A 26,570-nucleotide genomic window follows, 5' to 3' on the forward strand; every position below is an offset into this window, starting at 1 on the left:
GGGGTTACCACATGCCATGCAGGGCCAAAGTGGGGAGCACCAGTGTTGGTGAGAAGGCAGAAAGGAACACGGGGAAGGCCTAGGCCACAGACTTTGTTGGGGTTTCTTCACAAAAGGCAAGGCAGGACAAGGTAAATAGCTTAGGATTGACCAGTTTGAATAATTTGGGTGAGTTTGAGACTATTGAGATTGTCTCTAGTTGCCTCATACCTGGCCCTGGGATGATTTAGGGCAGGGAAAATATTGGCTTGGTGTGTGAAAGTTAGATAAGAAGGTGATTGGGGCTATAGACTCAGGATTGGCTGATTTGTATATGAGAGATGTGCTCCTGGACAAGCCCTTTGTTATCCACAAGAAAGGGCTAGCCATTGGAGGGGCAGTTTCTCCCCAGTCCATAAGGCCCCCAAGTGCCAGAGCATCAAGAATACAGAAAGTAAGAAAAAAAATCGTTAATATAGTTGGCACTGTGATCAATGGCTATCAAATAGACAAATGCAGAATCGAATAAAACACAAAACAGGATCTGACTCCCTTACAGATATATTAGTCTACTAGGGCTGCCATAACAAAGCACTACAGACAGGGTGGTTTAAACAGAATAAATTAAATTTTTCACAGTTCTGGAGGGTAGAAGTCTAAGGTTAAGGTATCAGAAAGTTTGATTTCTTTCAAGGCCTCACTCCTCAGCCTATAGATGGCTGTCTTCTCCCTATCTTTCACACAGTCTTTCCTCTGTGTCTGTGTCCTAATCCCTTTTTATAAGGATACCTGTCATATTGGATTAGGACCTATCCTAGTAATCTCATTTTAACTTAATTACCTCTCTAATGACCCTATGTCCAAATACAGTCACATTCTGAGGTACTGGGAGTTAGACTTGGACAAATGAATTTGGGGGTTAGAGGAAGGACACAATTAAGCCCATAACACAGAGTTGATTTTGCATCTTGTGGAAACAAGGACCATCTTCTCTCACGCTGGGGGTCAAATAGAACCAGAAATCATCATTATCCACATCCTGGCAGTCTTGAAAAGACTTCATGGAAGACTAGAAGCTTTGGCATGAAAGATATATTCCTATCACTGTTTGGTCAGGGAGAGATATCCACCTACACCAAAATTAGGAGCACAGGACTGAACAAAGTAACCAACTTCCCTGAACCTTCATCGTTCATCTGAAAACAGAGATAGGAATGTTTAACTCACAGATTCAAATGTTATAAACTTATAACATTTCTTAATAAGTAGATGCTCAATAGATGGTGGTCTCCTCACTTGCATACATCCCAACTCATTCCAAGGTCTTCAAATTTGAAGGAGAAACATTGTATCATTGAAGGGAAATTATGTGCCAAGGAGGAGAGACTGTCAACCCCTAGACCATAAACTCCAAGGTCTTTTTCTTGGGTAAATCCTTGAATCTTTGAACCTCGATTTCTTCCAAATGTAATGCAGACTTCATGGAACTATTGTAAAGATTAGATGAGATCATTTCATATTGCCTAAAAGATCTGGGCCAGAGAAGATGCCCAGTAAATATTAGTGCTTTCTCCTCTCACTTCACCCTTATCTACAAAACATTCTATTTGTAAGACTGACTTTGAGGGCGAGTATATATTTATGATACATGATGGGTACCAGATATAAAATAAAATAAAGTCAAGTTGATAAAGGGTCAGGTCTTAGACATCTTCTTGGGGAAAAGTCAGAATTAAGCAAATGGGTTCAAAGGTCAGCAGGGTAGGATTTTTTTTCTGTGCTTTGACACTGTAATGTGTCTCAGCCATACTCACACATTTTTTTGTTTCAGAAAAGACTTTTGGTCCTGAGACATCACTAAAACCTCGAATAAGGTCTGGGAAAGCAGTTCTTCCAGTTCTGCCTGCCTTGGTGATGAAATGAAGCCTCTTTGGAAGTTAACTCTAAGTAGTTGTTTTCAAAGTGTGTTCCCCAGACCAGCAGCATCAAAATGGTTAGGAAATTTGTTAGAAATGCAAATTCTCAGGCCCTACTCCAGACCTAATGATTGGGAAACTCTGAAGGCGGATTCCAACAACTATGTTTTAACAATTCCTCCAGGATTTCTGATACAGCTATAGTTTGCAAACACTACTCTAAGCTCTTTGATTCTGAAATGCACATGTATGTGCTGCCCGCACTCAAGTGTAAAGTAGGTCCCTTTATTGGGTGGACATTTGCCACCAGTTTTCCAAACATGGGATGAATTGTATCAAATCACATGTTCTTTGAGTTGCTCTTAGAACTACAAAAGCTGGCTGAGTCAGGGACACTATGTGGGGCTTTTGGACTGAACAACACCCACCTGAATCTTTCAGAGCCAAACAACACTGCCCCATTAACCTCACTCACATCTCCTCAATCCCATCTCCACCAACCCACTAAGACAGTGGCACTTCATTCAAACGGTTCCATTTGCCTAAATCCAATTAGAAGGTTAGAGGTGTTTTGGGGGCTGGGGTTGGGAGCTAAAATTAAGAAACCTCTCTCCTCCAACTAAACATATATGCTTTTCTCCCAAGGGTTGCTTTTGTGGTACAGGACAAACTGCAGTGCATCTTTTAGGAGATGGTGACTTCAGCACTAACAAAGAGTAGGTTCCACTGAGTTCCAATGGTAGAAACTTCTCTAAGTAAACACCAATGCCTGTCTCAGCTACAAGTAATCAATGCTCCCATGTAAGTCCCCAGGCAAGTACAGGGCCTGTCTTTTCATTTTGAGAGTCATCCATGTTTAAAGAAGCTTTTTTTTTTTTTGCCTGATAGGGCATGATTTTTTTAGCTCTATAAACTATGCATTAATAAGTAATCACTCTGCTCCAAAGGAACCATTTTCCATTTAGGAAAAGAATTGCTCTTCCTTGCACCCTTGAAATTATTCTAGTACATTTATCACTTACTGGCCCCTGGTTACTCAAATGACTAAGTCTATTCTAACAGGACCTTTGCATTGAGAGTAGAGCTACTTACCTCATGTTTACTAGTGATTTTGAAATCATTTACAAACTTTACTACATTTTGTTCAAGTGGCTATATTCTACTCTCAACTGTCTTGGCTTCTGCTTCCTAATCCATATCTTGTGCCAACTAAAGCTCACCACAGATATGGTCAGTATTTGTCTAGAATCTCTAGAGAACAGGAAATCTGAATATTATGTTTTTTAATGTGTTTATTTTTCAAAGTAATACATTTTATCAAAGTAATACAAAGTAATGTATGGGACTAAATGAAGCTTAGTATAACATCTGTATGGCATCTTTCATGTATGTATCTCCCATCCCCTTTCAAAGTGACCTTGTCACACTCAGAGGAGGTAAGTAGATGCTATAAGCATCAGGGTCCCCATTTTTCAAAGATAAAAATACACAATTGACACAAAATAATTCACAATATATACAATGAATCATTGACAAAGGCAGAAATAGAATCCAGGGCAATCTAGATACTTTGTGCCCCCTCCTTCCACCAGCTTTCAAGCCTCTCCTTTTCTCTTCTCCAAGCTCAAAAATACCACAAACACACAAAACTGAGTAAGCTGAGTAATGCTAGCCATGTGAAATTCTCCACATTTCTGTCTTCTTTGCCTAACTTAAGGGGAATATGAGGGCACATCAAATAGTATTGTCTGGGTTTCCTTCTTCCTACAATAACAAGCCATTCCTTCCCCTGTTGAATCATTTTTCCACCTAGGAATCCCTCTCAGCTCCATGGAACCTCAGATCCCAGTTCCTTTCTAAGCTAGCCTGAAATCATTCAATATTAAGATCATGAGTTATTCTTCACTTCAATGAGATTATATTTCACTATAATTGATATTTCACAGGTAAAATTAAAAGAAATTTAACTAATTAAATTTAAGTTAAATTTTAAAAATTTGTCCCTAGGAAATAGGTTCAACAACAACAACAAAAAAATACACTCTTCTCAGCTAAAGATGTTGAGCACTTATACCCAAAACGGAGTCCACCTACCCTAACCTTGGTCAATGGATGATCATCAATCTAGACACCTGAAAAGAAGAAGAGTCAGCTTCTAAGCCCGTATATCAACATCCACACCATGAGTAAGAGCGGTGTCTAGAAAATTCATTCCAGTTCCTGATAGTCAACAGAGTGGGTATTTTGTGCCAGCACAAGAAAAGATTGACCAAGTACCAACTTTACATAACAATAAAGCAAGTGTTTATAAATAAATGCTATATCATTCATTCAATCCACAAATATTGCTGAGCGGCTAAGACATTCCAGGAACAACAAATGCCAAAATGAGTAAAATCCCAAACATGAGGGATTCCCAATGGACATTTTTATGAAGACCAGAAAATTTCCTTGACTCCAGATTATCTATCTTCTGTCCCCACTATCATGAGGCTAGTATGTGGATCTCCCACCCCTGCCAACCTTTGAGGTAAGTATTAACATCCCCAGGCCTCTCTTTCAAAGAGCAAACACCCATGGCTTGATGGAACCCCATCAAGCTCCCATCCTCAGCATTAATGCATTCATCAGTTATCAGATTGATTTTTCTTGGCAGGAATATGATACTGTGGGAGGGGAGAGGATTTTTTCTTCTTAAAAAAAGATAAGGGGATGATCAGATAGGCAAAGTAGAAGGAACTAGGGAGATCAGAGCTCTTAAAATAATATTCAAGGATCACAAGCAATGTTGACACACTGAGTCTATCTGAAGCAAACTTGCATTAGATATCACAGGACTTCTGTTTCTTCATCTGCCTTTTCATGAGTAAGTAAACTTTTCTTCTGCAGCTCTAATATGTACAGCTGGCTGTGTCAAATTGGCCTCAAATACATAAGTTAACAGCAAATTAATGATTTTCCTCCACCTGGACTGTAATTACACATGTACATCTTTATCAACTGGGCAAAATTTACAACTGATCAGTTTTCCTTCAACAACACAGAGTGGGACTAAAGGGAGGCAGAGTAAAGAGTCTGGCCTTTAGGAGGGCAGTCTGCAGCAAAAGGCAGGACTCAGGCAAAATATGCATGGCAGAAGATAGCCACGGTCAGCAGGATGATGCCGTTGACGTTCACTACTGTCCGCCACAAAGGCTTCTCGGAAGTGTCTGTCATCTTCAGCTTCATGGCTTCCTCTTCTTCCTTTGTCATTTTGGGACCCTTCTGCTGGTCCAGCCCACAAAACAAATCATAGGCCTTCCTGAAGCATCCTTTTTTCTCCTCAGGAACTTCTGTGTCAGGGGAAAGGCATAAAAGGATTATTGGATACATAAGCAGGAGGGACTAGAAAGGGTTTTCAGTGGAACATCTGCCATTCTGCAAACATTTCCCAATTTTCTTACTCACAGAAATGGAAACGATACAAAATGTTCACGTGAACTTAATTACAAGATGATGGTAACAGATGAATTTTATATCCTTATGATCAGCTAGCCTATGTCTTATCTCTATCAGGCCCAATAAGAACACATCTTGATTTAGAACAATCAGAATCAAACATGAAATAATTATTTATGAGAGACAAATGTTAACAATGGGTTGGGGAGCTGTGACACATATAAACTGTGAAACATATAAACATATCTGTTTGCTACATCACTGGAAAACAAAGAGAATTGAATGACTCAGGAGTGCATTGGTTACACCTGGAAGACCCAAGGCTTCATAATCAATCCAGCCATGTAGTAAGAATTGGTTTAAACAGTCCCTGATACAGGGCAGCACTGATCAACATTTTCAGGGCTTAAGGTCTGATGTTGCATATCAATACTTCTGAATCAAACCATCCAACTGGCCTGCCATTCAAAGTGGATGCCCACCAAGGGAACTGGTTCTCTCCTCTGAGCCCAAGTGTGGCACTGGAGGTAGACAGACCTGGGCTAGATTGTCAGGTCTGTAACTTACTAGATATGAAATCAAGCCCACTGTGTTTTTAGCACAGGGAACACTGCTGGCCATTCTCCCATTTTAAGTCACAGCATTTTAGAACTGGAAAGAACCTCAGTGGTCAGGCACATATATGTGTCAGAACTGGTACCAAAACCCACTTTTATGTCTTGTTAATTCACTTCTCATCTTCTGTATCTGTAAAACTGGGTAAAAATGCCTTCTTCATTATAAGATTGAATGAGAGAAAACCTAGTACATAGTAGGTATCAAGTGTTAGTCTCTTTCTATTCACTCTTTTCTCTCATGCACATAAGAGAGACAAGGCTCCTTTATCCCTCTACTTCGGTCCACTTCACTAAAATAGGAGAACAGGGAAGAAATAGCAAAGATTCGGGCTCACAGACCAGCCCAAGTGAGAAATTCATGGTTGTCTGGGCCATTAAAAAGTTGGGTGACCTTGAGAAAGTCTCTATGTCTCATTTTAGTCATCTGTAAAATTGGAAGAATTACACTTGCATTATCTGCTTTAAAAGAATGATGTCATGCCAAAATGAATCACTAGACTAGAGTAAGGTATTCACGATTAAAATATATTACAATCATATTATTATCTGTCATGATGATGGTGGTGATAATAATATAGAGATGAATTCTCATACTGCTATTTCTCGAAGAATGATGAAGGTGGCACCTGTTGTCTATAAAAGACTTCTAGAGATCTTAGTTTATTGTACTTTAAGGGTAGGTGTTCAGTACGATTTCATGAGTTCATCAAAAAACAATAGAATTCAAGTGTTGCCATGAACCTCAGACATCATTAAGCCAATTTTCTAGCCAGTGTGAGAGTCCCCTCTAGGCATCCCTGATAGATACTCACCTGCTGCTCACCCCTTTACAGACAAACTCAGGAAATTCTTATTTGCAATCATAATGGTGATAATTACAGCTAATTCTATCATGGAACATCATATCATTCAATGTTTCCGACAGTGCCATGAAATATAGGCTAATGTTTAGAATATTTTTATGTGAGGAGCCTGAGCTTTAGAAAAATAAATATCACTTGCCCAGGATAGTAAGTAGAGAAGTCAGGATTCAACCTCGGTTCTTCCTGAATCCAAATCCCATACTCTGTCTCTGCACCATCCTGCCTCTTTACTTTGAGTTAAAATTGGATGAGTTTTTTTCTAACCACCAGTCTTAACTCTGCCCTCTGGTGCAAAATTAATCTCTTCTTCCACATTAAAACATTCAAAATATTTCTTCTCCATGGCCCTTTAAAATCTATGATATTCTCGCTCAATATGGGGCCATTTTTGGAGTAGGGAGCATGTTCACGCTTGCCTGCTCCAAGGAAGCAGGAAAGGGCTGTGGGTTTTTTCAGCACCATGGTCAGCTGTCTATGGTTCCAGGCTCCTCCCAGCACTTGTGGAATCGCAGGTTTCAGAACCAAAAGGTCTTCAGAGATCAAAAGCAGATTGCATAAGAGCTGGGACCAGAGGCAAAGCCTCTCCTTTCCAAGGTCTCAATTTACAGGTCTGTAAAATTGAGGCGATAAGACCAAAGGCCCTTTTCAAAGCCAGGATTTTGATATTCCTGATAGTAAAATTTAGAACTTGTTCTGCTGTATCTGTGCTCTTTTTCACATAGAGCGGTAAGACCTTCAGCCCAATACAGGTAAAAAACATGACCTTGAGCTCCCACACTTTTGTACAACACACATCTCCACAACTATCTCCCATGTAGGGAAGAAAAGTTGCAACACAGAAGTTGAGGAAAGCATTTCTCCATGACCAAGTAAGTTTCTAAACACTAACTAAGCATTATCTTACTGAATTTCCAGAGAAACGTGACTTTCCAAATTTGATGTGGTGAGCCAGTAACACATAAGATCCCAGAGCCTCTATTCCATCCTGCTGATGTCACTAGACCACAACTTTGGTTTCATCTGCTTTCCATTCATAGGCTATGTCAGAAGACCACTAACTCTTCCCTTGCCCCTGGCCAAGCCTCCAAATCAAGTCGAGGTAGAAAATTCCTCACCCACACTTAATCACTGGGCATTGTAACCTGTGAGGGGTGAGGGAGCTGGGATGATTCTGTACCTCCCTCCTTCCCTTGACCAGGCTTGAATATCCCGAAATCTATTTATTCATCTCACCCCTCACCTCTCTCACCACTCCCTTCTAGGAAAGAGATCTGAGCTTTGATGAAAGCATTTAGGGAAGGCTTCTGTAAAGTGATCTTGCTGTTGTGGGAGTAACTTTTTAGAGCTTGGGACTAGGCTCTGAGTCAAAAAATCACCTATTTCAGTGATCTCCTCTGGGTCTTCACGGATGCCCTCTTCTCCTGCATCCAGGTCAATACGTTCTTCTTTGCTGTTGCGCAGGGTCCAGCACAGGCGGTAGAGCTGTGGAGAAAGCAGAAGAGGTTAGAAGAAAGATCCAAACAGTGTCTGAGGCCAACAAAGAGATACACATCAAGGAAAGGAAAAGTAATATGGCTTCTCAGTATCAACAAGAATGTAAATAACAGTGTCCAGCCATATCATTAGATCTAAATGTGTTAGAAGCTTAGATGTAAATCATACACATGCCCCTATAATATATGCATATTATGAGACTAAGAGGCTGCCTTGAATACAGAAATGTTTTAAATGAATAAACTCTTACTATACATAATAAATGAATTTGTTCCTTTTAGCACTAGTCCTCTGAAACAAGACTAGACACCCATTTGTCCAGACCAGCAGTATAAGATCATATTTTTGTAGATAGGTGTGTATCATATTCTGGGGAGAGGGTCTGTAGAATCATGAGCCATTTAGAACAGGGAAGAGCTGGAGGCGTATTCTCTATTGACATGAAAACAGAAACTTAAGTCTAAAAATCAATGTAGTGTGTTCATCACAGCCATGCCCTCTTTGGTGACTACCTTGCTTTCTCTACTTCAAGAGGATGTGTGGAGCTAAATGTGTTTGGGGCTACAACTCAGAGAAAGACATCAGGAAGCAATTAATACAACACAAAGAAAGTTGGTGACAGATTCAGCCCGTAAATAGGACGGTGGTTCTGCTGCTGTAAAAGCAGTTTTTGTTTGACATTAAGTTTGGTCACAACTCTAAAAATTCAGCAATGAGTTTGAAGGTCTCTTAGGGATTTCTTAAGTCCCCGTATTTGTATACATGTGAATAATGGGTTAACAACACCCTTTCTCTTTCTCTATGGATAAATATGATCTTGAGTTAATTCTCTAGGTCTATATCTTGGAAACCCAAAAAAGGGAAGAATTTCAGTGATGCTAGGTTACCAGACTAGATTGTTTATGATAAAAATGGCTCATAATTGGTCATCTTCATCTGCATTAGGAAGGCTGAGAATATGCCTTAAACCAAGAGTGACATCTAGAGCTAACTGAATACTTGACATTTTTTAAATCTTGAATCAATTGGACTTTGATATTGTTTGAAATTTCTTGAATTCTATGGGCAACTGTTTGGAGGTTTAATTGGGAAAAATAAAGGGCAAATCATACTTGGGATTTCCCTGTATGTGCTAATTTTTGTAAGTAAGTACGTCCCTTCCAGGAACCGTTGAGAGTTCTGACCATGAGACTGTTACAAAAAATGTAAGTTCCTATCTGGGACATGAGCATCTAAGCCACGGTATCCTCCGTGTCTGCCAACGTGATCTCACTCCCTTGTACCTGAGCTGTCATTTGGGGAGCGTAACTCAGAGAATATCCCCTGCCCTGCTGTGAGGACTCCTGCTGAAGACTCATGCTTGATACTGCCCTGCTGGGACAGCAAGTTTCCTATCCTGTATCCTTCAACATGACACCAATGGCAAGTACAGACTATTTTAGTCATGTGTGAGATCATCTAATTGAACCGAGGGCGACCAAGATGGGTGTTGCTGCATGAATAGGAACAAAGGCAGGGTAGGTCTCCTGAATGGATACTCACATGCACATCTGGAATGGGCCTGGTGAAGAGAGAGACAACGACACTGACGGTGACAGTAATGCAAAAGAGGATGATGGCAAAGTACAGGTAGTGCACACCACAGATAATCGTGGGACAGTTGCTGGGCTCCGTGCAGCTTCCAGTTCCGTAAGAAAACTCGGCGATCATACGAGACACCCCAATCAGAAATCCTATGATCAGTCCCCAGAAGGCTCCCTGTGAAAGGAGACCCTGGGTTAATGAACGCCCGAACACACAAAACAACTGTGCATTCCTAAAGGGACAGAGGCAAAAGAATAAAGGTAAGAGAAATGATAGGTCCAGGCAATCTGAAGCCAGAACACTAGAGTTCAGAGTATGGCTCAAGATTATTATGTCAGGCCTTCCATGAGTGTCATGCTTATCATGTTTCAGTGATTTGATTTTCTCTGGGTCATAAGACAAGGATTCTTCATATGATGGGTTAAAGTGTCTAATAACTGGTTAGAATATCAACTGAAAGCCTTAATTCCAAAAATTCCCTTTAACTTTAAAAATAACTTGAATCTTTTTGCCTGCAGTTACTATTACCATCAGCCTCCAGATAGGTACATTCAGATGTAAAGTAATTACTTGTGAAGTAATTTGTATTCCTCAAAGACATGGAAAAAGAAATTGGGTCACTAGAGGATAGAGGAAAAAGGAACTTTTCCCTCAGCCCCTTTTATAAATCCAAAATCACTGTTTTTAATTTGAGAACATAAAATTATACTATATGTTTTTACATTAAATTTTAGATTTACATATTAGAAATACAGAAGCCTTTAAGAGACTAGAAACATTAAGAAACATTTTTTCATGATTTTTTAACCATTCTTTCCTTCTTTCCTTCCCCTCTTCCTTCTCTCTCTCTTTATTGCCATTCTTTGCCTAGAGGACCAGCTCGGAGTCTAAAGGCCGCATTTTAAAAGGACCAGTGACAAAGTAGAGCAAGCTTATATAAGAGCGACCAAAAGAAGCTTTCATGATTTTGTCAAGTGTTGATCTGAAGAGCCCCCTCGTTAGCCATCAGTACTCTTGCACTCAGGTGCCATAAATTACCAGCTATTATTAAACATAGCATGTATGTTCGTGTCCCAGGTCTTTGCACAGGTCATTCACTCTACCTGGGAGAGCACGGGCTCTTCCCTTCCTGATAATCTTGTTCTAGTTTGAATGTCCCCTCTTCTCCCCAGACAGAACTAGGTCAGCACATCCTCCTTGGTTGTGGCTGCAGCGCTGTGGACACACCTCCACGCCAGCACCACCCACACTCTTATATAATCACACATTTGCTTCTCTGTCTCCCCGTCTGAAATGGGAGCTCACCCAGGGGAGAAACCAGTATTCATTGCCTTTGTTTTGCTAGCGCCTAGCCCCATATCTGGCATCAGGAAGTGTCTGCTAGATAAATAAATGAACAAGGAAGAAGGAAAAGACTGATGTTCTCCATTCATCCCCCATACACTTACTCAGTTGAAAAATTATTTCTTGACTTTAGTTTGTGTGAATAATATCAATAAAACTTGCTACAGCTTTCCTTCTTTCTTGGCAATTAGCCTCTCCCTATTCCTTCGGTCTTTATTCTCAAGAGGTTCTTTTAAAATCTGAGAAATTTTAACATTTTCCTTAAGACTCAGAGTCACCCCTCAGCAAACACAGTGCCTGACCAGTTCTGAGAATCACTTTGCAGCCTCTACCTGCTACCCTCTGAAGATTCTAGATTGGTGTTTCTCAACCTCCACACTGTGACATTTGAGCTGGATAATTCTTTGTTGGGTGTTAAGGGTTGTCTTGCATATTCTAGAATGTTTAGCAGCAGCCCTGGGCTCTCCCCACAATAGCACTCCCTGAATTGTAACAATCAAAAATGTTCCCAGACATCACCAAATGTCTCCTAGCAGAAGGCAAAATCACCCCCAGTCGAGTACTTTTATAGTTCATCCCAATTCTTAGCCTTTATTTTTTGAAAGCTCTAGTTCATTGCTGAGTTGAGTCTGCCTGTGACCCATCACAACACTCAACTGAGCTCCTAGCCACAAGTTCCTAATTTGCAGTTTAGAAATCTCTTGGTGAACCAGCCTCTGCCAATTCCTACTGAAACTTATCTCGTTGCGTGCCCATTACTCAAACCTGTGGAGATCACGATCAGGTTCAACTCTAATATCTCGGGAATGTTTATCTGTACACCTTGTTTTGTGTCACCAGCAAATCTGAACTATCTCCCTAATGGCAAATGGCAAATGAAGAGAGACATGTAGTGATTTATGCACCTCAAAGCTGGGTCACTCTATGGAGCTATATTCCCCTGGTATGTATTTGTTCCTGTCCTATGGGGAGAAAGAGGTTATCTTCAACCAAATATATGTCATCGTTTACATTATTTCAGACGATGAGCTACACAATCAGCACCCCCACTCCTTCCTAACCCTCTCCAGGCAAGGAAATGGTTGCATACAGAGGCAGCTGAGCAACACCCCACTCAGAAGGCATATCCACAGGAATTCTCTACAAAGTGCTTTAAAACCTGTGATGGTACCCCACTGATGACCCCGACACTTGAGCCTGGCTTTCAAAGAGGCTGTGCCTAATCTAACTTTAACCTGCCTCTCCACTTGTGTCTTCTGTTATCCACACACACAACTCCCTTTCAAGCCAAGCAAGATTGCTGACAAGCCCCTCACCCTCATCCCTTTCCTTCCACTTCCACCTGCAAGTTCCAGACAGTGCTGTTCTCTCTGCCTTGAATGCCCTCTTTTCCTCCTCAATTTCAACCCATGTTGATATAGCCTTTCTAGGAATCCATCCCTACTAATATTTTATCCCTCAATTGTTATCTACCTCATGTGGTTTTATATATAAACTGCTTGAGCACCAGGACTTTGTCTTCACTAGGCCCTGAAAAGTGCTGGCCAGAAAGTTAAGCTCACTGCAGAACCACCAGAGGTAACCTGTGCTAGGACTTGCTCTGGAGTTGCTTGCCCAGGGGCTACAAACTTCCCGGGTAGTGCCATGCAGCTTGGGGAAAATCACCAAGATTGGATGGAAAATGTATATCATTAGCTGGAAATTAGTTTGGAACCTGCAGCAAGGAGAAGAGAGGAGTCCAAGAGAATGAACCCGTGAGAGTCCCATGGTTCCTGAACAAACCCTAAGAAGCACATCCATCCCGGCTTGAGACCTCTGTGAAATAGAATCCTTCCCACAGAGAATATGCTAATCAAGATGGGAATTTCTGTGCCAGAATGGGCTTTCCTGTACATACATGAATGATACCTACCGGCTCATTGACTCTCTTGCAGAAAATAGCAAGCAGGAAGACAGCTGCGATGGGTGGTCCCAAGTAACTGGTGATGGACTGGATGTAATCAAAGAGCTGCCCACTTTGTGCTGACTGCACAATGGGCACCCAGGCAATGCTGATGCCAATCAGCACCAGGATAAACAACCTGAAATCAGAGCCCCCACAACAGAGTGTCAATACATGGCTTTACATGAATCAACACATGTGGCTATGCATCATATATATAATGACCCCAGCAAGAAAAGATAATTAGCAAATTCATTCTTATGGCTTTTTTCTTTCATATTCTCCTTCCTTAGGAAAGTCATCTGTGCCTATGAATAAGTAAAATGCACTTGACTTTCAACAGTAACCTCAACCTGTCACTACAATAAGAGAATCCCACTTTGAGAAGCAGTAGAGCGTAGGAACAAGAGTGTAGACTTTGGATCCAAGCAATCCTGGATTCAAATTTTTATTCTCTCTATGACCTAGGACACTTTGCTTTACCTCTCAGAGTTTCACTCCATGTGTAAACTAGAAAGAATACAACTGACCTTGCAAGTTTGGAATAAAGATTAGCTATAGTAAAACGTCTAGCAAATTGTAAGCACTCAATAAATAGTAAAAACTATAATTATTATTTTCTTCTCCTCCTCTACCTTCTCCTTCTTCTTCTTCATAAGAAAGTTAAAATCATAAGACAAGAAGAGTTTATAAAGGAACAGTCTAGATAGAAAGGGACTCTACCAGGTATTTCTACCTTTCCTCCTCTTGAGTTTCACTTTAAATTCTGAAAAGTTTGGAGGGTTCCCTTACTAGTCCTCTTACTTGTGCTCTTGGTTTAATTAGAAAGAAGGCTTGATTCCTTGGTCTCATTTACTTGAATTTAAGGCAAAAGAGTCTGAAACTAACCTTCACAAAGCAATGTTTTCATTCACATATTTCTCCTCCTGGAATGCCCTCCTACTGCTCCCCCACTTACCGAAATCCTACCCACCATGTTGGACTCAGCTCAAGGTCACCCTCTCCTAGGAGCCTCCTCCCCAAACTACTGCATGCCATGCTCACCTCTCTCTTCTCTAAGCCTTTGATCACTCTTACAGTCCCCACAGAAAAATTCAGGATTGTTTCATGTAACTGTTAAGCAGGGACAAGCCCCAAGGCAGCAGTCACTGGATGCACAAAAATGCTAGCCCCAGCATAATCTCAGAGTCAAGGGGTCTAGCCTTGAGCAAAGCAACAAAATGGTTCTCTTTCCATGTTGCATCTTGAGCCTTATAAATAACAGGAAAAGCTAGCAAACTCCTTTCTAAGGAAAAATTACTCAGGGTAATGGTGTTGCTTCCTGTGAAGCAGAGTAGTAAACTCTTGCCTGGTCAGACCTCTCCTGAACGCCAGATATCTTGTCATCTACTGTGACCTTTCAGTCTTCCTTTCTTTCCTTTGCCTTAATCTTGATTACAAGAACTATGAGGTGACAAACCCTTTCTGCAGTCACTGGGGACCTCTCCTTTGACTGACATCCCAGAGATTTGTTCCACTTGCCCTGAGGATATTGACCTGCCATTGCCCCATGGAGAGACATAGCAGAGCTTCTGCTAGTCTGTTCAGACCATCTGCTCCATGGATAATCATGATTATTAGCACACCTGACCCATGTGTCGATGCTTACTACTTCCTGTATCGTATCACGTCCATTAGTCCATTGACAATAACAAATGTGCACAGAGCCTGGTGTTTCAGACTTTATAAAGTATGCTCCCAGGCACAATAACATCTGACCCTTACAATGAGCCTGCAAAATGTTGCTGCAAAGGGTCAAGGCATTGGAGGCATCTGGACCTCAAAGATGACCAGTGAGGAGAGCTGCAGTGTGGAGGGCTGAAGAGGACAATGTGGGGTGGTATAAAGAGCTGTAGATAAGGACTCAGTTGGCCATAGGTTCCAGTCCTGGCTCTGCCATTGTCCCAGCTGCTTGGATTTAGGCAAGACAAGTCTCATTCTGCTCACTGATAAACTGAGGGTTAGATTAGATGATCCTTGATATCACTTCTCACTCTAGAAGGGCACATTTGACAATAAGCATTTTAAAGTTAATGTCACTGAAGGACAAATATAACTAGCCACAGTGGTTACTCCCATTCTACCCAAGTATCTACCAGTCTTCCTCAGCTTGAGGGAGGTGCTCTGATCATTCCAGCTTTCATGGTGCATGACAGGGGGAAGCTGCATTTACCTTCCTGCAATCATAAGCTCTTTCTCACTTGCACCCTTCCGAATCTTGGTGTAGATGTCCATGGTGAAAAGGGTGCTGGCACTGTTGAAGATGGAGGTCAGGGAGCTCATAAGAGAGGCCAACATGACCGACAGCATCAGGCCACGCAGTCCTGGAAAAGAAGGTTCTGAGTGATGCACAGCGCCTCAGCTCTTTTGTGTTTGGAAAGTTTGAGGACTCAAGGTTTGTTTGGCTGATGAAACCATGCCATGCTCTTCAATTTATCTCTCCAGAAAGACCAGACATTTTAAGGAATGGACTGTGGCTTTACATTATATTGTAAACCAACAGCAGTCAACAAAGAGCTAGGGACAAAATATATATGAGGTAAATACTTTGCAGTTGTATGGTGATGGTGGTGGTGGTGGTGGTAGTGTGTGTGTGTGTGTGTGTGTGTGTGTGTGTGTGTGTGTGTGTGTCCATCTGAGGGGATTTTTATGAGGTCTCTCACTCAAAAGATTCATAATATAGCAGAAATATTTAAACTAGAATTCAAAAGATGAGGTTCTCAAAAAAATGAAAAGACAACCCATAGAATGGGAGAAAATATTTGCAAATCATATATCTAATAAGGGTCTAGAATACAGTATATATAAAGAACTCCTACAACTCAATAATAAAAACACAACCTGATGAAAAATGAGCAAAGGGCCCGAATAGATACTTCTCCAAAGAAGATAAACAAGTGGCTAATAATCACATGAAAATATGCTCAACAACAGGAAAATTCAAATCAAAACCACAATGAAATACTACTTTTCACCCACTAGGGTAACTATAGTAATAATTTAAAAAAAAAAAAAAAAAGACAATAGCAAATGTGGTTGGAGATTTGGAAAAACAGGAACCCTCAAACATTGCTGGCAATAATGTAAAATGGTACATCTACTGTAGAAAATAGTCTAGCTGTTCCTCAAATAGTTAAACACAGTTACCATATGGCCCATTAACTCCACTCTTACCTCTTAGACAGTCCTGACTCATCTGATATCTCTATAACTTCAGACACAGTCCTTATGCTACCGAACAGAAGAGTTCTTACCCTTTATCCACTTTACCATCTTTCACATATTCAAAGACATCTCATGTCCTCCAGAACTCTCTCTTCTCCAAGCTAAACATTCTCAGTCTCTTGCAATATTCCTGTATAATGGGGTTTGGAGGACCCAAGTATATTAACATAGATCTCTATTAAACATTAGCTTGTAAGAGTTGAGCTAACATTCCTGCCTTTTGAAATATTTTTGGAACATGATTCTATGGTTCCTCTACATTTTGTATCTGTAAATAATTGTATGATTTCATCTACAGCCTTGCAAGATGAGTGATAAAGGCTGCTCATTCCAATTATTTTATCATTTGTCAGGAGGATTTTTTAAATGGTTCCTCCTGAGTTTGTATAACGTAGATCACAGTCAATTGGAGCTATAGGAGTTATAAAGATTATCTAGTCAAACTACTACATTTTTCAGTTGATGAAACAAAGGTCAATTTCAAGGAGTTAGTATGTAGGGCTTCAAGCCCTACCTCCTCCATTTGCTTCACCAGTTAACTGTTAAGCTGGGATGGAGCTCCCCTCTCTGTACCATATTCTTATCAAACTCCCATTCATTTATTCTCTTGACAAATATTTGTTAAATATAACTTTACAGTGATTTAGGCAAGAAATAATGGTAGATCAGGGTAGGATGATGGTCGTAAAAATAGAGATAGATGAATTTAATAGATATTTAGGAAGCAAAATGGACAAGATCTGGTGATAGATTGGAGGAGGAACATTTACTAGCTGAGTGGAGGAGGCTGAATCTGAAAATTAGACAAAAAGAGCAGCTAAAAAGAATGGGAGTGGGACAAACCAGAAAATATAGTATTATAATATCCAAGAGAAGAAAATAACTGAAGAAAGATGAATGTTCAATAATGTTGAATGCTACTGAGGGGTCAAGTAAAATGAAGAATGGAAAATATCTATTTGATCCACCACCAGGAGGTTATCAGCGAATTCGGTATTTACAGAAGCCAGATTCCAGCTGGTAAGAGAGTGGCAATGGTACAGGTAAACACAGCATTTCATTGTCCTACATGACACACTTCTTTCTGTCCTGTACAATGCTAGAACAATAGTACTCACCCAGGGTCTGTCTGCCAATCTAAAGAAATAGCATAAACTCCCCCACGTAATCTAAGGCCAGTGTAATCTAAGCCAGAACTCTAAAAAAGCCATGTGACTCTTACTAATTGTAACCTTAATTAATAACCAACCCAGCTCAATGGTACAGTTAACTATTACTCCCACATTTATAGAATTTAAATGTAAACAGTTTGCCCAAGGTCATGCATCTAGTCTGTGGTTTAAAATTTTTTTTTGAAGACCATTCCAAGTTCCTCAATTGCAGCCTTGAGCAGAGTTCTGTAAGCCAGACACTGAGTTGCTGTGTGGCTTGGAAAAGTCACTTTCCCTCTGTGTAGGCCTCAGTTTCCACAACTGTAATAGGAAGAGTTTTGACTAGATGATCTCTATGTTTCTTTTTAGCAATAAAATTTTATATAAGTTTGTTCTAAATTTTCCTGATAAATACCTTTGAATTTTTGGTCTCCTGAGATTCCCTAACCTAACAAGATTCGCATCTCTTGAGCCAGAATTAAATTTTTCTTCAATATGAAATATGAACAATAACCCCAAAGGTCTGCCCCAAAACCCTAGCAATTCTGGATTTAGTCCTCAATCTCCTACAATAACGCATTCTCTATAGTGAGGAGCCCTCTTGCACCCCATCCATCAACTGCCTCAAACGTCCTCATTCCAGAGCTTTCTCTCCATGTTTTTCTTTGGAACAGTCTAAAAGTCAATTCATTCTCCAGATAAAACTCTGCTTAGTTCAAGCCATCATGTTAATGTCTGTTGGAGAACTAAGAAAGAACTTCCAGATAAGCATGGAAAAGTCGTGGTCTTCCCTAGTACCTTTTCAGATTATCTCTTTTCTATGTTTGACTGATGGACAAGTGCTAGGTCTCAGAGAGCCTAACCAAGTCCTATGTCTCCTTCCCCTTGTGGGAAGATATGATTAAAAAAAAAAGCCGAAGAAAACCGGAAAGAAGCCTTTTCCCCAACTGCCTCCAAGAACAAAAACTTCCAAGAACAGGAACTTGGCCAAGAAGCCCAAAAAAAACCAAGGAAAAGCCAAAGCCAAACAACCCCCCCAAGAAAGACCCCACCAGTGGGGATGACTTTTACCATTCGGCATGAGCTCCACCACCAGGGTCGGATAGGCAATGTTGCTACAGCCAACCTTGGTGCCACAATATCTCTCACATTCCGAGGGGACGACGCAGGCAACTTTTTCTGGGGAGAGATAAAGAGCTATGTCAGCAACCAGACAACAGGGAAAGATTCTCAAGATTCACTTTCTTAAAACAAGACTTTAAACAAGACATTCCTGCCCAAGGTTCCACAAAGAGTGAAGCTCCTGGCTGAGCCCTTTGGCTGCCATGCCCCTGCCCTGCTGTTTCTGACCACCCCTAAGCTTTGACTGGGGAGGAAAGACAGTTCCTACGCAGAGGAAGGGGAAGCACAGAAATGCTGAGAGTGGGAAAGGGAGGGGCACAGTCCTTAGACTCCAGCTAGCCGCCCTGCAGCTCAGCAGGGACCATTGCTTTGTTTGCCTGAAGATCACAGTGCCTGGTAACTCCTAAACTTGAGGCTTATTTGAAGCAGCTCTTGCAAGTAGGATTGACTGGGGGAATTTTCAAACAACGGAAGGAATTCCCCAGTGGGAGAGCTGATGGGTGTTATTTCCAAGATATGAAAAATCTAGGGTAGAGATAGAAAGGAAGTAGTCTAGTAGGGAAAAGGAATATGATCTAGAGACTTGAAGAAACATCTAGAAACCTCTACAGAATTCAAATCAACAAACATTTATTAGGTACCTACTACAGGTGTATTATTTAATGCTGCCCCTTATAGCACTGATTCATCTCTAATATTTGTATGTGTTGTATCAATTATAATGTGAACTATCAGTTAGATATATTTTTCTCACAACAAGTGAACCTGCATAGGAGTATGAGAACACTATTAGGAGCATGCAGCCACTGGCAGCAAATATCCCCAGACTGTCTTGTCCTGATTTTGAAGGGCCCTCACCAACTTTCACTTCGTGGTACTCTTTTCTTGCTATTATTTCATATTCCAGGAAGGTTTTGACTTAGCATGGTTGAGCAAAACACAAAAATGCAATGGCAATGCTGGAGAGGCCACAAAAGGGCCAAGGAAGAATCTACCACCCTAGATAGCAATGTGCAAGGCTCAAGGAAATGGTCCAGGAAATAGGGCTCGGAGCGTCAGACTGGCTGGGGGTTCTCTCACATTAGGGACATAGTACACATTATTACAGCCTTAAGTAGGACTAAGCAAAAAGTGAGCAATAATTAGCTGGAAGAAGCTACAGCTGGAGACATAGCATGACTTCAGAGAATTTGCAAAAAGGGAGAAAGCAATTGCCAACATAAGAAACCAGGGAAGGCAACTCGACAGATTCTGTGATCTCAAGTTGCTCACTCTCTAGGAGGAGAACAGTAATGCTTGATTATTGCAGCAAGAAAAGAAAAAGAAGGAGACAGAAAGGAAAGAGCAGAGAGCTTTAGAGCTTTAGAAGTGACTCAGAGACAGGAGAATGGGAGAGAATGGCCGCTGAGTCCAGCAGAAGGCATCACCTGTGTACAGGATGCGGCTGACCATTCCTGTCATCACTATGAGGAACATGGGCAGCAGCTTGAGGTACCCACACATGATGCAGCCAGCCTTCACATGAGACATGTTTTTGGCTGAGAGGCAGCGCTGGACAATGACCTGCCAGGGAAAGCCTGGTGAGGGAAGGGTGCAGGCAGACACCTTCTGGCCACCCCAGCTCCCCTCCACATCCTGGGTCCTCAGCCTGGCACTCCCATGTCACCAAGGCTAGTGACCCCCAGCACATATGAGCCCTGCCCTTCCTTTCCCAACCCTGCAAACCACAGATAGACAGGAGTCCCTGTAGTACCTTGAGTAATACCCTGACCACCCTGCATGTCCAGCTTGGGTACCTGATCTGTGCACCAGTACCACAGGGATATGATGGACATCCCAAAGATGAGCCCGGGCCATGGCAGGTCTCCACTGATGGGATCTCGAAAGATGTGGAAGGAGTCAGCCCTTGGGGTGTAGCATTCCTCCTCGATGGTGATGTTTCCATAAGAAATCTTGGTTGGAATGGCTTTCATGTACTTTGTCATAAAGGCTTCATACCCTCCCACTTCATGAAAGGCTGGAAAACATCAGTAACAAAAATCAATATCCCAAAACTTTCAACTCTTCATAGCAGTTTCTTCCTGTAGATGCCTGAGAAACTAAGAGGACCCGACCCACGGTGAAAGCCCTCACTGTGTGGTCTTGGGCAAGTCACTTTCCCATTCTGGGCCTTAGCTGTCTCATCCATAAAATGGGATTATTAACCCTGCCTAGCCCCCTGGGGGACTACTGTGGGGATCCAAAACAATAACCTGTAAAAGGACCCCAACCATAAACCTCTTTACAAAAAGAAGGTATTTTAATTACAAAAAAAAAAAAAGAAAAGAAAAAGAAAAAGAAAACTTGGTTTTGAACCAGGTTCAGAAACTTTGTTTTTCCCCTCAACCTCCTCACCCGCTCCCCATGTCAGCAGCAGCTTTTAGGAACCTGGACACACAGACTAGGCAATACCACCCCTGGTCCCAGCCATGTGGTAGGATGAACAGAAAATGGATAAGGAGTCTGGAGCCCTGTCACCTGTTGACTGTGTGTCTTTGAATAAAACATTCCAGCCCTTGCCCTGCAGACCCTCAAGGACCACTGGGTAAAACTGAATGGAAGCTCTTGGAAAATAGCATAGAAAGCAGATAAGAGACTTCACAGGACACACAGGGCATGGGCCCCCTTAAAAATAAAATGCATTTTATATCTTCTTCTAACAAGTACCTCTAGATCTAAGGTTTCCAGTCTTATCTTCAAGAGTTCATAGACAAAATTTTAAAAAATTGGAATGAGAGACAACATAGAATGATTGATTTTTTTAAATTTTGTCAAATAAGGACATAAGCAAGAAAATGATCACTATCATCACTTCATAAAAGAAAGAACATTTAATATCAAAATGTAGACAAGATATAATCTGAGATTTAAGACACAACATTTGAATATATTTAGCCCAGTGGATATTTAGCCTTATCCCTTTTTATGTCCAGTTTCTCTGTGGAGAGAAGACCATGTCATCAGAGGCCCACAGTGGGTACCACTGGCCCAGGCTATTCAGAAAGGATAGCAGGGAATCCAGGTGTTGTCTGGGCCAGGCCGAGCCTGAGACCTCCAGGGCTAAAGAAGGTGCCCCCTGGACACCTACAGTGATGGTCATTCTGGGTTAGACCACTCCCCTGGTGAGGGCAGAGCTCGCCCAGCTCATTGCTTGGGAAGGCAAAGGACAGAGAGGCTAGACTTGCTTTTCTCTTCTTGGGACTCTACCTCTGCCTCCTCCCCTCCTCAGCCTATCTGGACACCACTTACCAAACCCAGTCAGGATTAAAGACCCCACCAGCATGATCACCGTCTGCAAGGTGTCCGTGTAAATCACAGCTGCCAGGCCCCCTAAGTAGACAAGGAGACAATCCATCTGACCTCATGTAGGACAACAATCTGTCAGCCTGCCTCCTGTTTCCACCGCTGTCCCTCTCCCTCTGCATACCTTCTTAGCATGCTCCTCAGCCACCTACTTGCTTTTCCTTCCTTCTCTCCCTATCCTGTTACAGCAGCCTGCTACCCAGCCTTATCCAACATCTCCACTTTTCACAAAAACGCAGAGAAGACCTTGAGGAAAGGAGAAATATTCCTCCCTATTTGAGGAGGAAGAGCTTAATGTGATCCTTTTAAGCCAGGAGATGGCTCCTCTATAATAAGAAAAAGCATCTTCCACAAATAAAGGTAGGGAAGAGCAAAGTGCTGACATCTCTACATGATGTCCATGGCTATTACCAAATCAACACATTTCAAAGGGCTACTTGTATGTTGACTCTTTCTCAGGCCATCTATGTAACTTCTTGTCCCCAAAAGCTATGAGACCCCAGCTGAGCAGAAAGTTCCATCACTGGCCCTGGTCCCCCTAACTGAGGCAGAGTAACACCTCTGCAAAGGGGTCCCCAATTGTTATTTGTGTCACTAGCTTCTCCAGTAGACCTCTTGAGTCTTCCTCTAAAATCTTTCCCATCCTCCCCACATTGCCTCCCAGTCCTTGTCACATCAAATTCGAGGCATCTGTCTGGCTTCCAAGGCCTCTTCCCTGTGACTTTGCTTGAATTCTCAGGACTTATCACCCACTCACACACCCCAACTGCCTCATATTGACTGCCCTCCTCCAGCCAAGCACATCTGCTGCTCATTCTGCCTTGGCCCCACACCATGCCCATTCCTACCTCCATTCCTTGCTCCTACCTGTCCTTGCACCTGGCACTCCTTCCCTGATTCTCCCAACTCAGCCAAGTTCCCTCTACAACCTGCAAGGCCAAGCCCTGCCCCACCAGCTGGAAGAAGCCGTCCTGACTATTCCAGCCAACACTGGAGTTGTCTAGGGCCACCTGTATAACTTCTTAGGGTCTATAAGTTGAGACCAAGCAAATATCTCATCCTCAAACTATTTCCTGGGTGTATTTCTCTTCCTCAAGAGGAGAAGCCATGTCTCCTACTTCCTTTCATCCTTCCCAAGAGCCTAACCCTGGGCTGGGCTCCTGCCAAGATATCTGAATGGACTCACCTGTAATTGTGTAAATGCCAGTGATAGCCAATAAGAGAAAGATGGCCAGGTACAGATCCAGGCCCATGGCCAAGTTGATGAATATGGCCCCAGAGAAGATGTCTGCCTGGAAGGAGAAGAGAGGTGAATTAAGGGTGATAGAGGCCAGTTGGCTACAGGGCCTGGCTGAAGTACATTAGCTACAGGCCAGGGAGGCAAGCTTGGAGGGTTCAGCAGAAGCCATCTCCTGTGTAGTGTCAATGTTTGTGATTTCTAGGGCCCAGTGTTGGCCCAAACCCTCTTGCCCTTTGGCTAAAATATCATAGAGATTCATATTTTTATCCCCAGTTAAGAATATGAAAGACACAATTCCACAAATATGAGGTATCTAAAACAGTCAAACTCACAAAATCAAATACTGGAATAGTGGTTACCAGGGGCTGGAGGGATGAGGAAATGAGCAATTATTAATCAGTCAGCATAAAGTTTCAGTCAAGTAAGATGAACAAGCTCTAGAGAGCTGCCACACAACATTGTACCTGTAAGTCAGCTATAACATATTGTACACTTAAAATTTGCCAAGAGGATAGATCACATGTGAAGCGTTCATCTCACAATAAAATTAAAAATTAGGAGGATACGAATACCTGAGAGTCATGCTCTATTTCTAAGTTTCCCAAAAAGCTTTGTTAAAGATGATAATAGATATTCCATGAAAAGGAAAGGCTTCTATGGTCAAAGAGATCTGTGAAATGCTGGATTAGACAAAATTAAAGCAGTTTCTTTACCAATTTCTCTGAGCCTTTAATATACAGCATGTACAGTGAATCCCCAAGAGGGGAGCATGGGAAATGGCCCTTCACAAACTTATTTAACTATGAAACTCTGTTTGCCAAGGAACAACTATTAACACTCTGAGGTTCCTACCAACTCACCCATGGACTGCCACTCTAAGCAATTAACCACTGTTTACACGTCAGTGTGCAAAGTTTGATCAGATCTATTCTCAAAAGCAAGTGTGACTGGTGGAGAATCCCATGACTGGAAAACTCTAGCCCCACCCTGGAGTGGGGAGAAACTTTAGCAACATCATAATGTGATCTCCCTGGTCCAGATGGAGTCCATCTTAACCATAACATAACCAGAATATCACCGAGAACGTCTTGCATGGCAGGCTTGGTGCTATGTGGTTTTATGTAGATTAGCTCATATAACTTGAGGAAGAATTGTTCCCTCTTCACCCTTGATTTCACTAGTTCTGGATGCAATTCCTTTTCTCCTCCCTGCTTCATTTAGCCTCATAAAGAACCTTTACCTGGCTGGATGGTGCAGTTGCTAATTTAAACCAACAGAGAGTGCTGGAGTCAACCAAAATGAATTTTCATGGCATCTCCAATACTACCAGGAAGGATAGGATTAAGGGAGGATCATGGTGAATCTTTTGTTTTCCAATCTCTAGGTAGGAAAGAAAATAGACTTCCCCTAGATGCAATGCACAAGCTGTTCTATTGCATAAACCCTAATATGTTTTAGGGCATGTAAAGGGCCACCCAGTCAGAGCCCTGGGGAACGGTACCCTTGCATCACTTCTATATTCTTATCTTCCCCTCTGCCCCCTTGCAGCTTCTCATGGCCCTCCAGTGTGACTCAGGTCCCCACCAACCAAATCTTCTATTCCCCACCTCCTCATTGGCAGAGAGCCTGTCTCACACCAACTCCAAGCTTATATGCTAATGCATGACCCCCTCCTCCAAGACGGGCCTCCTGAGGACTTGATGCCTCACCTCCGCTACAGATTCTCTAGCCCCAAGGGACCCAATGTCATGGTCTTTCCTGATGGAGGAGGAGAGGCCCAGTCAGCGTATGGGGAAAGAGATGATAACTTAGAAAGAGACACCCCAGCACTGGTTTTAACCCCAGCGCTGCCACTATAGGCCTGAGTGAGTGACTAGATAAAACATTTCACTCCTCCATGTCTCAGTGTCCTTGTGATTCTCAGTGGCTGGAAGGAAAGCATTTCCTTCCCAGGTCCTGGATCTGTTCCACCCTGCCCTCAGCAGCAGCCAAAGAAGAAGACAGAGTCCCCAGCTGCACCTTAACCTTGCTAAGGATGAAATGGCCACTCCTTCCTGACTCTGCACACTGGGCCACTTGAAATTGTGAAATGTAACCCCAATGCCCATCCCTCCCCTCCCACGCCTCTATATCATCATAAAGTTATTTCAATTGAAGGGCCCCATTCATTGATTACAATGGAATGCTGTTAAGTATGCACATTTTTGGTTCAGTAGATTAGCTAATAAGCATAAATGAGAAAAAAAATCCATGGCTACTACTGCTTTTAAAATGCCCTTGGTTGGTTTACTTTCCAAAGTAGTTAATCTGTAATGCTTTACGACAACACGTTAGAGTAGACTATGATACCCTCATTGATATTTACCTTGCTGTCATTAGTCACAAATAAGTAACACACAACTCCTCAGATAATGCTAAAATAGAATCTATAAACATTTATGAGAAGTATTGGACTAATAGAAATCTTGTTTCTATTTCCAGGTAACAAGGCAGATAAAGAATTATAAGAAAACTTCTCTCATGAATAGAAGAAACCAAGACAAATTCTTCCTCTCATGAGTCACTCTGAACTTCAGAGTCAAATTCTTTCTGCCCTTGCAACCTCAAAAGCCAGCAGAGTGCCTGGAGATACCACAGTCAAGGTCACATTAACCTGGTGCTCTGATATTAGTCTTTAGATCTCCTAAGTACCCAAACTATATCCTGCTTCACTGTATTTTTGTCCTCCATATCCACGGCTCTCAATTACATGCATTGTTTGTATCCTCAAAACAAGGTGATGGAACAGGTAAACTGGTTCCGCTTTTCAGATGAGAGAAACAAAGTTAATAACTTCTCAAGGCGTAAAATCCAAGTTCTCTGTCTCCAAGTTTAATAACCTTTCTGCAGCACTGAAAAGTAAGGGTCATCCTTTCTGGAATATTTTCTAAAGAGCAAGGTCTTTTATAATTTGAAAAATCAATAAAATAATTTATATGTAAGGTTGTTTAAAAACGGCACGGAAAGTTATACATTGAAAAGTAAAAGTGCCCCTACTTTCATCACTTGGCCCAAAGGTAAGCATCATTGAGAGCTTTTTGTCCACCAGGGAATTTTTAAATGGCTTACTAAAAATTATATACCATATAATTATATGTAAGGCTTTGGTCATATCTTAATGTTTTATTTCTTTTTTAAAAAAAAAAAATGGTGAACTGTTTAGATCTATAGAATCTGGGTGGCATTCGCTGTATTATCCTTTGTGATTTTCTGTATGTTCAAAGCATGTCATTAC

The 26,570-nt window shown here is 41.8% G+C and overlaps 1 protein-coding gene across 2 annotated transcripts in view; it reads right to left on the bottom strand.

The window, feature by feature from the left end:
* Window positions 1-5,009: 5,009 nt before the first annotated feature.
* The window catches only part of SLC5A1 (solute carrier family 5 member 1), a 56,215-nt gene continuing 34,654 nt past the window's right edge, over window positions 5,010-26,570 (bottom strand). The window contains exons 6-15 of one of the 2 annotated variants that reach the window (XM_011384256.1): window positions 23,243-23,348; window positions 22,003-22,083; window positions 20,511-20,731; window positions 20,142-20,277; window positions 18,664-18,771; window positions 15,390-15,540; window positions 13,148-13,316; window positions 9,850-10,065; window positions 8,190-8,295; window positions 5,010-5,227 (exon numbers count right to left, since the gene is read on the bottom strand). In XM_011384256.1, coding sequence (XP_011382558.1) covers window positions 5,010-5,227; window positions 8,190-8,295; window positions 9,850-10,065; window positions 13,148-13,316; window positions 15,390-15,540; window positions 18,664-18,771; window positions 20,142-20,277; window positions 20,511-20,731; window positions 22,003-22,083; window positions 23,243-23,348 — 1,512 coding nt within the window. The remainder of the gene's footprint in view (window positions 5,228-8,189; window positions 8,296-9,849; window positions 10,066-13,147; window positions 13,317-15,389; window positions 15,541-18,663; window positions 18,772-20,141; window positions 20,278-20,510; window positions 20,732-22,002; window positions 22,084-23,242; window positions 23,349-26,570) is intronic. The other variant, XM_023525523.1, reaches the window with a different exon arrangement.

This window comes from Pteropus vampyrus, unplaced genomic scaffold (assembly GCF_000151845.1).
Source record: "Pteropus vampyrus isolate Shadow unplaced genomic scaffold, Pvam_2.0 Scaffold568, whole genome shotgun sequence".
In the NCBI taxonomy this organism is placed as follows: Eukaryota; Metazoa; Chordata; class Mammalia; order Chiroptera; family Pteropodidae; genus Pteropus; species Pteropus vampyrus.